At 38.7% G+C, this 14,260-nt stretch overlaps 1 protein-coding gene across 2 annotated transcripts in view; it reads left to right on the forward strand.

The window, feature by feature from the left end:
- CTNNA2 (catenin alpha 2) overlaps nucleotides 1–14,260 on the forward strand; it is a 464,238-nt gene that overhangs the window by 95,406 nt on the left and 354,572 nt on the right. For both annotated transcript variants that reach the window (XM_063401389.1, XM_063401390.1), the window contains one exon: nucleotides 659–854. In XM_063401389.1, coding sequence (XP_063257459.1) covers nucleotides 659–854 — 196 coding nt within the window. The remainder of the gene's footprint in view (nucleotides 1–658; nucleotides 855–14,260) is intronic.

The following is a 14,260-nucleotide window of genomic DNA, read 5'->3' on the forward strand; positions in this document are numbered from 1 at the left end:
TCTAATCAGTTTATTGACAGCTCAATAAAGAATTCCTTCAGGAGATTCTGCAAACACGGAGGTAGAGTTTCCTTCTGTTTAAATACTGGTAGGATCATTTCACTGCCTGCTGTGGCTTTATGACAAAATATTAGGAATGGAGCAAAGCAGCACTAAGGCAAAGAGTTTTAACCTGTGTAATCTTTGCAGTGGGAGCTCTTTGTGCCTTTCACGTCTGGAAAACAGCCTGGGTGTTTTTGTCACCACTTGCATGTCACTACCAGTACATTATCTCAAGGGACAACTGCTTTTGGAATGGTTTCTGGCCCTTGTGTGTTCAGGTTCCATTTTATCAGCATCTTCATTTTTTAAAAATGAAAACCAACAACAGAAACGGTGCTTTGGCACCACAGCCCTGCCATGCCTGGTTCTTATCTTGTTATTTTTTGCTGCTTGGCTGTGATTTGCTTAGCCCAGTCTTGAGGAGAGGTTAAAAGGAAAAACCCTCTTTTGGGGAACGTGCTACTGCATTTTCTACTTCCAATTTTATCTGTTCAAAACATGCGGCCGCTACATCCCCTCCAGGGCACGGCAAACAGCGTGAGGATTGAATTAGGTGTTCCTCTCAATAGTGGGAGAATTGTCCAGACTGACAAAAACTTGTTTTTCCTGCCCAAAGGTGACGACGCTGGTGAACACGAGCAATAAGGGACCGTCTGGCAAGAAGAAAGGGCGCTCCAAGAAGGCTCATGTTTTGGCTGCCTCGGTGGAGCAGGCCACGCAGAATTTCTTGGAAAAAGGAGACCAGATTGCTAAAGAGAGCCAGGATCTCAAGGAGGAGCTGGTTGCTGCTGTAGAAGATGTTCGAAAACAAGGTATTGTGAGAAAAAAAAAAAAATGGATGATGGGAGTAAAGCTTTGCCCAGTGCCAAAGCTTGCTGGTTTTTTCAGCCTGTTTTTTATTCTACTGTGTTAGAAATGATCGGGTTTTTGTCACTTGACTAAATCTGAGGAAAGGTTTAACACCTGTGGGCGCAAATGTAGAATTAGGAGCACCATACATACACTTCTGAACAATCTAACAATTATCAACCAGATAAAACAGCAGTATAGAAGTACTTGTGATTTCAAATATATGAAAAAAAAAATCAAAGCCTTAAAATACAGGTATAATAACAATATTGAGGCAATTATTTCCTTGGTGTTGGTCATAAAATATATAGATACTCACAATATCTGCATTTTTCTTCCAATAGATAAAATGGGTATGAGGTGCTTTCAAATTTACCTGTGTGATAGGGGGAAAAACATGTTTTCTATATATGCCTATGACAAAATGTTTCAGTTTTATTGACTTCGATTGTAATTATCTTTATTGCAGCAGAATTAAGTACCTTTCAGGTTTATTCCATTGTAAGTCCTATAATCTGCCAAAAGATACCATCTGCCAGTTATCATCAGCCCAAGGTTTTGGAACAAGACTGAGAGATCTCCAACTGAGATTTCAGAAGGAATCTGAATGATTTGGTTGTAAAATACCGATTTCAGTGGAAAATTGGAAAATCTGAGTTACTCCCCCAGAACTCATGCAATGGGTTTTAAAAAAACTACAAGTTTTTTTATCTTGTGAAAATTGGATTGAAGTGATCATATGAGAAGGCAGGGTTAAATTTTGTGTATATAAGCACTGATTAGTGAATATTTCAGTCTGGTTTGGAATATCCTGAGGCTATTTTTTCCTCCTCTCCACTCTATGTGTATTTGGTTTCACTGTTTTCATGTTCCTGTTTGGTTTGGGTTTTCTTAAATACTCAATTGTCAGTATGTCAGAATAAGTTAAGTATTTGCTATATGCTCTGTGTACAATGCTATTTCAATATTACAGTGGAGTTTTATGGGTTTTGTTGATTATTTTTTCAGCTGGAGGTTTGTTGTTGTGATGGTGGGGTTTTGGTTGGGTGGTTTTTTTTTTAGGTTTTTAATGCTGATGGCTGGCTGTTCTGGCATTAATTTTCATTTGTTGACTACTTGAGTTTCCTGTTGCTTACATGATTTATTTTGTGTTGTGTCAAGTTGTAGCTCAGCTTCTTCCGTGGTGATGTTGTGTGCCCATGTTCTCTCTGAATTTAGAACGTTTTCCCTTTTGGGTTTGTGATGCTGACTCAGCCTCTCCTCAGGAGCCTTCTCCTGAGTTAGAGGCATCAACCTAAACTTACACAATCTTTTTCTAGACGGAATTTCTGATTTTTTACATGACAAAAAGACTTTTCTTAAGCTATATTTAGGAAAAAACCAACCCAAACAACAGTGAAGAAGCAGAGAGGAGAAAAAAGATCTTAAACAGAATTACACAGAATGACACAGACATTCATCTCTTGTCAACACTCCAGGCTGGGAAAAAAGCCTGTCAGAAAAGTGGAGCAGCTTTTTTTGGGGGGCCTGTTCAACACAATCCTGTAATGAGGAGAGCAGGAGGTGCCACACACCATTATCAGCACCCACGAGGCGTGTGAACGAGAGCAGCCCTGGTGTGATGTGAAATGATATCTTTAGCTCGGTGCCATAAAGAGCTGGATTAATGAACTGAGGCTGTGTTTTCCTGGCTGATTTCCTGGCAGGGTTCCAGCTGGGATAATTACATCGTCAACCTAAAAATGTCTATGCACTCAGAGCTGGCTCTTGGTGTGCTCCTCATTTCCTGCCCTGCGTTGCTGGGTGCTGTTGTGTCCTACTAAAGGCAGCAATTCACTCCAGGGACTCTTGCTTTCCATTGATAAGTGTGCAACAAATGCTCTGTACCACTGCAAAATGCTTTGGGAGGAAGGAGAGGGCCCGTGGTGTTCACATTCGTGTTCCTTCTGTAGTGTGGAAGGGTAAATTCTACTGGCTGTAGAAGACTTTGGTGATAAATGGGTTTGATATGAAACCTGTTCCAAAAACACAAAGAGCAAAAAAACCCCAGATTTGCTGCCTAGAGCTCATCCCCGTGTACCTCTGTATCCCATAATGATTCCATAATAGGAACACTTATATTTCAAAAAGCACCTAAGTGAGATTATCCAGTTGCTGGGCCATTAAATGCTCTGTGGAGGTTTGTTCTGATACTGTTGGAGTTGTGTGAAAGATCTCCCAGATGGGGCACAGAGAAGACCTGGGAATGTGGGAGTTTATCATTCACATCTTTTTATATTGGAGAAGGGAAAACAGGGATTGGAACTGGATGATCTGTAAGGTCCTTTCCAAACCAAACCATTCCCTGATTCTGTGACCATAAAGAGTGAAGCTACAAACCCTGAAAAGTGCAGGGAAGTGAAGAAGAACTCACAGGAATAAAAAGTACAGTTTCTGCTATACTCACAGCATAAGTGTCTAAAAGCAACTGGTCTTTTATTGATTGAGTGGAGAGGAAGGAAATTCCATGTGGAGGAGAAATTCAGGCCATGATTGACACAAAAATCTATCAAGAACTGCAGGTCCACGGGGCTCAGGTTTGATTAAATTCATTAAGACGCAGCCTGTTGCTGCAGAAAGCAACACAAGGAAATAGGTTTTATTCATGTAAATTTATTCTGTCTGGTAAATGGCTTTGGCAATGTCTGTCTAGGTGTGTGCTGGTGACTGCCTGATTTTAATGTAATTCTCCTGGAGGTTTTCTGGCATATAGCTGAAACTTCCATTAGAAACATGATTTAGTTCAGCTGCTGATTGTTGTGTTTTAATTTTTTTTTGCTTTTCAAGCATGGTAGATAAAATTTCACACCAGGATATGAAATTCATACTGCAATCAAGGGACAGAAAATAGCTATTGATGTTTTTTGTGTTTGAGAGAGGGTAAAGGTGTAGACTTAATTTTTTGTTCATGCAGATTTATAGACATGGTTAAAAAGAATGTGACTTGGTACTCTGTGACTATCTTGACATTGTGGATGAACATCTCTGTGACATGAAAGTGACTTTAACTTCCTTGGCAATTTTTTTTTTCTCTTTGACAGAACACACTAAAAAACAATATTTTTAGTGCTTTGATGCTTTTATCCATCTAGTTTTGAAAAAAATTTGAATGAAGTTTTAAAACTAAAACAAAACGCTATGAAAGATGGTTTCTAGAGAATCTAGAGAATCTAGAACCTTTTATCTAGAATCTAGATAATATTTTTTTTTTTTTTAGAAAAAACCCTGATCTTTTCACTTAAACATATGTTCTTCCAATGTTTATTTATAAACCTTTTCACTGAAGTATATGAGAACTTTCTTTTTGCTTACAGAAGTTAGCATGTGCTAGTTCTTGGTAGGGGAAAAAGTGTCTGTGGAAAGAAATTACTGGAAAACAGGTTTTTTAGACAAACTAGAATTTCTGTTCATCCTGGAAGGTGAAGTGGGGCATGTGGGCAGTCCTGCTTAGTGGGAGAATGAATCTTGGTCTGCACTTTTGAAAGAACCTGTGTGTACAATAAACATATTCTCTTTTTTTTTTTGAATAATATCTGTGATGAGGTGCTCTGTAACTTGCCTTTTGTCTGGCTGGTGGCTCATGTCTGAGCTGAAAGCTTTTTAGCACAAAGATTTAAAATCTTCTATTCAGCAAATCACCGGAGTCGTGGCCTGAAAATTCTTACCTTGTTAATAAAAAATATTCCTTATCTATTTTGAATTGCTTGTTACATATGGAAGCGACTTCAGTTGTTATTCATGTTTGCAGTGCTCCTCCTGAGGAATCTGGCCCTCTAAATGCCATTCCATGCAAATACTGTAATGCTGGCTCTTTCAGACTCTTTTCCATCCATTAATTATCTTTCAGTTCTCTGAGAATTGAGCTGCAGAAAGACACTAAAATTCCTACTCTGAAATGATTTATAACACTTCTGATGAAAAAGCAGATGTTGTAGAGCATCTCCAAGAGTTGCTGTACAGAAAAGTAGGGTCAGGGGCTCCCAAAAGCAGGAGTGAGGCTGCTGCAGCTCCGTGGCCCCAGTTTAAAGCAGGAATCAGACTGAGCCTGTATTTCCAGCAGGCACACAAACACACACATACAGCTCTTGTATGTATATACATATGTAATAGACATAGATATAATTTATGTTTATGGCTGGCCACACATCAGGCACTCAGCACTCCCTGTTCTATGCTTCTGTGAGACTCTGGAGCTGTCTGCCCAAAGAGGTGGTGGATGCCCCATCACTGGTCAGGTTGGGTGGGGCTCTGAGCAGCCTGGTCTAGTTAAGATCCCTGCTCACATCAAGGGATGGACTAGGAAAGCTTCAAAACCCCCTCTAACCCAAACCATTTTATCTTTCTGTGAAGCAAACCCAACAGCACCAATGTCTTGTCCTGCTCCCCTCTGTTCTTGATCAGGATTGATCCTAAAGGAGACTACTAAAAGTGGAGAGAGAATTAAATGCATACAGATGTCCCTGCCCATGGCAGATAATCTTTTAATGTCCCTTCCAACCCAAACCATTCCATGATTTTATGATTTTCTGTACACGTGGTTCAGGCTTTTTGCTGATGATACTGGTTCGTGGTAGAGCCAGCTGGCTGGCTTTCTTACCTTCTTACCTTCTCTATTCCATTTCCAAAAGATTTATTTCTGTTTAGCTTTGGCTGGAGCTTTTTTAATGTTCATTTTCCTTTTCAGTGTTTTGTTTAAGCTCTTGTTAGTTTAAATTTATGAAAGTGACTTCCATCTCCTGGGTATGTTTGTTATGAAGGGTAGTTGGTGTTTGATATATTGCCTGAGCATGACAGTTTGAGACAGATTTTGCAAAAGCAGTGATAAAAGTTTGAAAAGTAATAAAAATTAATATATTTGGCAATTTTTTATACTATATTTACATTGTCTTTCTTGATTTTATTACTATTATGGCTTTATATCAGGATAAAAATCAGAATAAAATTTCTTTAATGTGCCAACTTCTGACAGTTGTAAAAAATAAAAATATACTCAGAAATGGAAAGATAGGGAAGTAGTGTTTCATCCAGAAATATTTGACTTGAATATTAAAATCAAATCCTAAAATTACTGCTTGTTCTTTTAGAAGAAATATTACTGTTAGTAAAGGTTTTATTTGAGAAAATGTTGCAGAAATGCAACACAGTTAAAAGAAAAAAAAATCCCTATCAAGGGACTGTAACTAGGCCATGTTTTGCAGTAAATATTTAACTCCACCACCCATTAGTATGCATGAATTTTCTGAATTCAGGTCAAATTTGGAGAATAGTTTCACTAGGATTTAAATTAAGAAAATTATTAAAAGAAAAAAAAATCTTACAAATTGGAATAGGTACCACAGGCAGTTATCTCAGCCTGTTCTGTCTTGCAGCAGTAATTCCCAAACTGGCTAGGCTTAATCCACAGTGAGTAATCCTCAGTGGTGTTTAATGTAGAGCCTTTTCAATTAAGGTTTGAGCTAACCATGAGCAATGTTCTGCAAGATTTCCTCCATGCATGAAATGTGTGTTTGTGTCGTAATTCAATGTGGAGATTGGAGCTGAGGTCCGTGACCCCTCAGAACAGTTCTGTGAAGTTCAGAGCACCACGGGGTGAGCATCTCAACCTCCCCTTCTGAAGCTGTTCTGATTTATGTGTTACTGAAACATCCTCTGAGTCGCAGTGAAATGAAATCACTGTTGATTCATTAGGCAGAAAGTCTGAACTGAAATTCTTTTTCTTCAACATTAGAAAAGGAAAAAAAGAGGAAATAAAAAATGAAAAGTTTGAGTCATCTTTGATCTGGAAAATCAGATATTTTAGTTTGTTGGATCAAAAATATTTGGAAGGGAATTCCTTTTAGCTTGGCATAGGAGTGGCCTCAGATGACTGTGCAGGTCAGTGATGGAAGTTTTTAGCAGAGCAGAGGAACTGAGAATTTCACCAGCTGTCTAATGATGGATAGGGAAACTTAGGGGAGATCAGGAGTGGTGCAGAGACTCTGACTGGGATATTTAAATTGAGAAGTAGCATACTGATGGGAGAAGGAGTCAAGGAGATGAGCTTAAGGTTTGGTCATTGTTTTATGCTTCCATCACTGAACATTGAATTTTCAGTCTTTCAAAAACGAACTGTAAAATTTGCAAGAATGACTTTGTGATGATTACACACACACAAAAAAAAAACAAAAAAACAAAAAAACACAACAACAAAAAACCAAAAAAAACTTGATTACTGACAAACTTTGACAATAAAATTTCATTCTGTTAATTCTGCAAAGGAATCCCATTTTTAAAAGTGATGTTTTCTGTGTTCACACTGTAATTGTAAATACTTCTGTGATGCATCAAACACGTGAGGTGTGGATCCATGTTACCAGGATTATTTCTGCTCAGATAAAAGGGGAATGACATTAAACTCAAGGGGTGCAGGTTTAGAGTATATATTAGGGGAAAATCCTTCCTGTGAGGGGTCAGGCCCTGGCACAGGTTGCCCAGAGAAGCTGTGGTGACCACAGGCGGCTCCGCTCTGGGACAGCAGACTGTGGGAGCGGCTTTTGTGGCGGCTTTTGCAGAAGGCGGGCGCTTTGTTTCAGAGGTGGTTGCTTATATTTGCAACTGTAGCCACTGCTAAAGATGCATTTCACAATTAGAAGCTGTTTCAAGGTGAATTTTGCCAGCGAGGAAAGCGAGCAGGTTCCTGGGGTCAGGCCAGTCCTTTTACCCCCACACGCCACAGCAGCCTGAGCCTGTAAATGGTGGCAAAAAGCAGCGGGAGCAGTGCAGACCCCACAGGAGCTGGAGAATTTTCATCTTCCTCCAAAACTGCTCTGTGGGCTCCTGCCTTTCTGGTATGGGTTGGTGCCATCTTGTCTCTAAGTTCTTGGGGCCCTTTTGGAGGGGAAAGGTGTGACGCCACCTTCCCTTTGTCCCTCAGGCACACGGGTGCTATCTTGGGAAGGGTAATTCCAGCATTTTGGGTCTCTCTTTGTGACCTTGAGGGTTGTGAGATTGGGCAGTTTTGTACCTAGCTGTTATTTACTATTGTTTTTTTGCCTGCTGCTGCTCAATTTGGTAGTCAACTGGTGTTTTTTCACTTGTATAATAATCTTTCCTTACTGGTGGTGAGGGACTCATGGGAATTAAGCAGAGGTGACTCATTTTGCAGTGTCCAACTTTTAAAATGATTTTAAACCAGGATACTGCCCAATCTCTGTAAGGGTTCAAGGTCAAGTTCGATGGGGCTTGGAACAATCTGGTCTAGTAAAAGGTCCCCCTGTCCATGGCAGGGTATGGAACAAGATGAGCTTTACAGCTCAGGTCTTGTCCAACCCAAACCATTCCATGATTCTGTGATTACCTAATATCATTTAATGAGGGGATACAAGCAGTCCTTGGAGCACTAAATTTTATCAGAGAGTCTTCCTTGCCCCTCTGCTCAGTCTTTGTGTTTGCCTACAGCATGTTTTGTTCTGTATTCTTTATTTTTTGACTGCATTTTCCATGGCATTCATCCAGCTTCAAAAGTCGTATAAAAGCTTCTTTCTCCCATACAGATTAGGCTTTAATTTTGGATATGGTTTCAGAAAGTGGTATTCGATGAGAGGAGTATTAAAAGTGACAGCATGAAAATTTGAAATATACTTTCTAATATCTGAGTCCTGAAAGATGCTTAGTCAGTATATAAAAGGCTTTAATTTATTGCCTTTCCATTTACCATTTTGAACATGTCTTTTTCTGAAGTACATTTTTCACATACTACAAAGGCCAGTAATACTTTACAGAGTGAGGGAATATAAAAAGTTATAATCAAATAACAGGCACTGATTTCCTCTGAGAAGTGTCAAATTATTGCTTTCTGATCTCCAGCTATCTTGTTCTGTGTTTTAATCCCTTTATCAGAGACAAATTCTTTTTAGAATTTAGATCTGTGAGATATTCCAACTGCTGTTTATATATGAACATGGGAAAAGAAGCCTGTTCTCTATAGCTGATGGAATTCAGAATTATTTTTATGTCTACTAAAAATGAGACTGTAGGCTCTCCACTGATTTTGATATCAGATGTTTGAAAATTTCATTCAGCTATAATTGTGTAGTGGTTGACTTCGAGATCTGTGGGGTTTTTTCCATGCCTTTTTTTTTTTTTTTTGTATTTTAGTTGTAGATAAGTCAGTTTATAAGCTCTGTTCATGTTATGTGATTTCTGTAGTATGTGATGAAGTATATGTGGGTTTTTTTCAGAAATTTCAGGAATTATGTCACCCCTTCACCTGTTATGTGCTTCCTTTCACCTGTTTGTGATGGACTTTATGGTTTTAAATTGCTCCTTATTTTATTCATTCAATGCTGATCTGTCTGAACAGAGAATTTGGGTAGAACCTGGGCAAAAAAGGAGAGTCTGTGACCTTTGTGACAAGGGATGGGCAGCTCAGGAAGGCTGCAGGGACATTTGGAGGTCATGCAGGGAGGAAATGGCAAGGGCCAGAGCCCAGCTAGAACTGAAACCTGGCTACTGCCATAGAAAACCAATAAAAAGAATTCTGTAAATTGATTTATGATGGGAGTAGAACCAGTTTTGGGGGCTTTATTCTGTTCCCATCTCTGCCCTTCAGCTCACAGCACTGGGCACCTGAAGAACAACTCCTCTCACTGCTGGAGACTGAGGCAGAGAAGGAATTCAGTACCTCAGCATTTTCCTCATCCTTTGTGACTGAGTTTCACTCTGCATCCAGTAAAGGATGGACATCATGGAATCATGGAATGGTTTGGGATGAAAGGGACCTTAAAGCTCATCTAATTCCAACGCTCTGCCATGGGCAGGGACAACTTTCACTAAACTGGGTTGCTCAGAGCCATCTCCAGCCTGGATTCCCTTCAGCCTCCCTTCTGCCATCCCCAGCTTTTATATATACCCTGTATAAAGGACACTCCTAAAACTCAACCACAGTTTTTTTCTATTACCTAGAAAAAAGGTAATTTTTTATTACCTAGAAAAAAGCCTATTACAGGCTTAGACTAATGATCATTTCTTTCTGTCCTCACTACAAATCGAAATAATCATGTCTTGTTGATGAGCCTTTTTCTGTGCACAACAGCAATCTGCCTTTCTGGGTGTTGATGGAGGGCTGTAGATCAGTTTTCTGTTTTGATCTCTGCACTGAAATGTAAATTCACACCATGAAGCTCAGTTATCTCATTATCTGTCTGCACAGAAGCTTTTGCAGTTTTTAAACATTCAAGCAATGAGTATAGTTATATAAAGGAGCTCTTATATTAACACATAGGTGTATGTGGATTCCCATTGACACTGGCCATAAATTCTTAGGTCACTAAAATGTTGCCAAGTCAAAATTCAATGAAAAACTGCTGTTTTTTTTAGTCTCTGAAAATTAATTTTTAAATGTAATTGCCAATTTTGGAAAGATAAACTTAATTTTCAGGTAAGCTGATGCTTTGAGCATGATTTTAGAATCTTTAGGAAGTTGTTTTATGGTGAAAAAATAACTGCATTGGATCTTAAATATAGGTTATCATAAACAACGTTTACAGATTATGTGAACTAATAGAAGAAATGAAATAAATTTTGAAAAGTGCTCAGAGCTTCTATTTGTGTAAACGTGCAGATGCTCTCTTGGTATCTTAGGTTATCTTATTTTTCATCTTTTTCTTATTGTAAGTCTATACTGTGCATTTTCCCTGTGCTGATGACTCTCCAATGTCTGCTTTTCTTCTTTCTTATGCTCTCTCATACTGGAATATCTTTCTAAATGTTTGTATTTAAATTTTTCCTGTTGTTTTTCTCTCTTGGCTGCAAATCCTTCAGCTGTCCAACATTAACGTGCCTGTCCTCTTAATCCCAGTTGGGGTTGTGGGAAGGTTGTTTTTTACTTTTAGCCATGTTTGTTCCCCAGATTAAGCAGTGCTCACTACTTCTCTTACATTCAGGTAGGATGTAAGTGTAAGGACAAAGCATAAATTATCAGGGATGCAAAAGTGACCCTCAAAACAAATAGGGAGCTGATAATCCACCAGATTGATCAATCTCATCATCAATCCTTCCCCCTCCTTGCAGTGTTTCCCATGTGCTGATATTGGCAATTTGCTGCTCCTTCTTTTTCACAGATCACTGGAATTTTTTGATAAATTTTTTGATAAATTTTTGTTATGAAAATGCATCTTGCTGGAAATATCAACCCTTTGAACTGAAGCTTATCTCAAAAAATATCAGTTTCAAATAAACTCTTGGTTGGGTATTTTTTTTTTCATGTGATAATAGAGAATGATGGAACTGATTCTAATTATGATTTTGAACGTAGTTCATGGTGCCTTGGGCACAGATAGAATCTACTCTCAAACTTGCTTTCCTGTACAGTATTTGTGAGCCTCTTCATGCCCCAGAATGAAAACAACATCCAGAATGGTGGAATCTGTGTGCCTAATGCTGAATGCCACAGGTGATTTCTTGGAGTGCTTCCTTTTCCATGAATTCTGTGTGCTTTTCAATTGTTCCCTTCTATACATGATACGTTAAATTTCTTAATGACAGTTCTATTTAAATTAATAAATTCTTATGGAGAAACCCATTAAATGATTAAATTCAGGATGTTAATCACTAGGACTTACAGATTTTTCTTTGTCAGTTCCATTCATTTTAGTCCTTTTTTACAATAATGATTTTATTAAATGTACCATGCACAGTTCACCAGAAAGAGCAACTTTCCCTAACATTTTCTACTGTAGTTTCTTGTTTAGATGATGAACTATTCTACTCATTTTGAATGTGATTCTTGATGCAACTCTGCAGCATTTGGAGAAAGGAGAAAATACTTAGAGATTTAATTAGGGATTTCAAATTTTTAATGTAAACATAGAAGTTGTGGAAAAATTGGTAGCTGAACTACTTGCTGATAGGACAGGTGAGAAAAGCTTTCAACTTGGAGTAGATATAGATGGGATATTGGGAAGAAATTCTTCCCTGTGAGAGTGGGCAGGCCCTGGCACAGGGTGCCCAGAGAATCTGGGGCTGCCCCTGGATCCCTGAAAGTGCCCAAGGCCAGGCTGGACAGGGCTTGGAGCAGCCTGGGACAGTGGAAAGTGTCCCTGTCATGGCAGGGGGTGGAACAAGATGGGCTCTATGGTCCCTTCCATCCCAAACCTTCCTGTGATTTCATGTTTCTGTCCAATGTTATAGTTCACCAATGTGACTTTTGCCAGGATACAAGTAAAGTCACATTATAATTCAGTTGAGTTTGAGTTTTTAAATTTCCCTCTGTATTTATTGGTATCTCAGGAGGTCCAATCTATTTTCATGTTCCCAAACACAGTGCTGAGCATCCAAAATGTTCATGTTGATGTTCCCTGAACTCTCCAGTTCAGTGAAGGCAGATCAGTTTAGTGTGTCCCTGAAGAATGTAAATCCATGGAGTAACTGAGTTGCAGACAAAGGAGGATTAGAGATGCTAATGTATCCTCACATCCCAAACCATTTCATTTTGAATTGAAGTTTAATTGTGTTTTATTGTACTTAAGTGTATCAGTGATGTTCCAACTGCACTATTAATCTGACTATTAATTAGAAAAGTTCTTTCTAAAACATAACATTCATGGATAAATTGCTTTACATTGTGATAGATATTGGCTAAATATCTTAAAGTTCCTTATTGCTGTTTTCTGTCCCTCAGGAAAGGAGTTGGGTTAATTAAAATTACATGTTTTAATGGTCCATGAAGTGAATGATGTGGTGTGTTCTTGGATCTAAGAGAGAACATTGAATCTAAAATCCCTTCTAGATTTAAGGATATCCATTGTGCTTTAAAATGCAGAGTGATTCATCTTCCGTCGCTCTGTCTAAATGTGAAATGTAAAGTGAGTCAAATGTAAGTGAACTGGGTTGTCTGTACAATACAGAGACACAGCTGTAGGAGCTGAAAGGTGATGGGAGAAGATGGGGCTTGATCAGAGATGGCCTTTTCTGGCCTTGAAATCCATTAAAACAATGAGAACAGTGGTCATTCTCCCACAGATGGAACACAAAGTCCCAACTGCAAGTGGAAGAGGAGATGAGTTTAGGGGACATAGCAGTAAAGATTTAGAAAAAAGCTATTAAGGAAAGACTAAACAGCCATTCGTGTGAAGCTTTTAGAATTCTGAATAGAATTTTTAATGCATATTTGTATTTAGTAAGTATGCAGGATGAAAATGGTCTACAGATTACTTCCCACGTTCTGATAATGTCAAACAGAGGTTAATACTGAAATGAACATGTTCAGTTATGGAGACTGGATTTTAAAGTACTGTAAACAAAATATGTGGTAAATAATCAATGTGATTAATAAGGTAGGAGGAATATAGACAGTGAGAAACCAACCATCCACAACCAGAGCAAGGTGATTATTCCTAAAATTTGACTGTTCTGATATATTCTGGGATGGAAAGTGAGTGATCCTTTTCTATCTAATGAATTTCTAGACAAATCCAAGGGGGATAAAATTGCAGGTCTTTGCATCCTGAGGGATTTGCTTTGGTTTCTGAACAAGACAAGAGCCATGGTGAAAGGATTAAAAACCTGCTTAAATAATTTAAATATACCTTATTAACAATTATGGGTTGTTCAAATCTGTCATATCATCATTTAGTATAATCCTCACTCTTCTTCATGGAATCTGCAACTCAGTTTGGGTCTATATATTATTGTAATTTAGGATAGCTTCATAACAGTGCTTTTGCTGTAATTATGAGGAGAGCAGTCTAAATACTTCCATTATGTCATGGATCAGTTGTTCTTTTTCATCTTGGACATGTAGAACAAAAGGAAAAATCTGAAAGAAATGGATTAATTAGACTGTAGCTATATTAATTTCTTCCATTTGAGCACTGCTCAGGAGTGGTGCATCCAATCAATTTGTCATTGTTCTGGTAATTATTTCCAGGTGTTTGGTGTATTGTCAGCATCCCCTACTGATCTCAGCTGTTCTCTAGATTGCTGCTCTGTGCCCGTTTTCTATCTCTCTTAATAAATACTTCAAGGCTTTGGAAAAAATAACATTTCCTCTGTCTATTAACCATTGAAAGCCTTGGTTGAATCCTTTCCTCACAGGTAGATGTTTTACCTTAAGCCTGCTCATGAAATTCCAGAGGCTTTTTTTGGCGACCTTTGCAATCATCTGTTCACAGATTTTTGCAGTTGTTAAGCTCTGGGGACACGATGGGATTGTTGGGGTGTCCTGTGCAGGGCTGGGAGCTGGACTCAGTGGTCCCTACAGCTCCAACCCAGGATATTCTGGGATTCCATGAGGATTTCTCATAGCTGCAGATGGGCCTGGAAACCTGCAGTTCTTGGTTCTCCAAAAGCA

This window comes from Prinia subflava, chromosome 7, assembly GCF_021018805.1.
Source record: "Prinia subflava isolate CZ2003 ecotype Zambia chromosome 7, Cam_Psub_1.2, whole genome shotgun sequence".
NCBI lineage: Eukaryota > Metazoa > Chordata > Aves > Passeriformes > Cisticolidae > Prinia > Prinia subflava.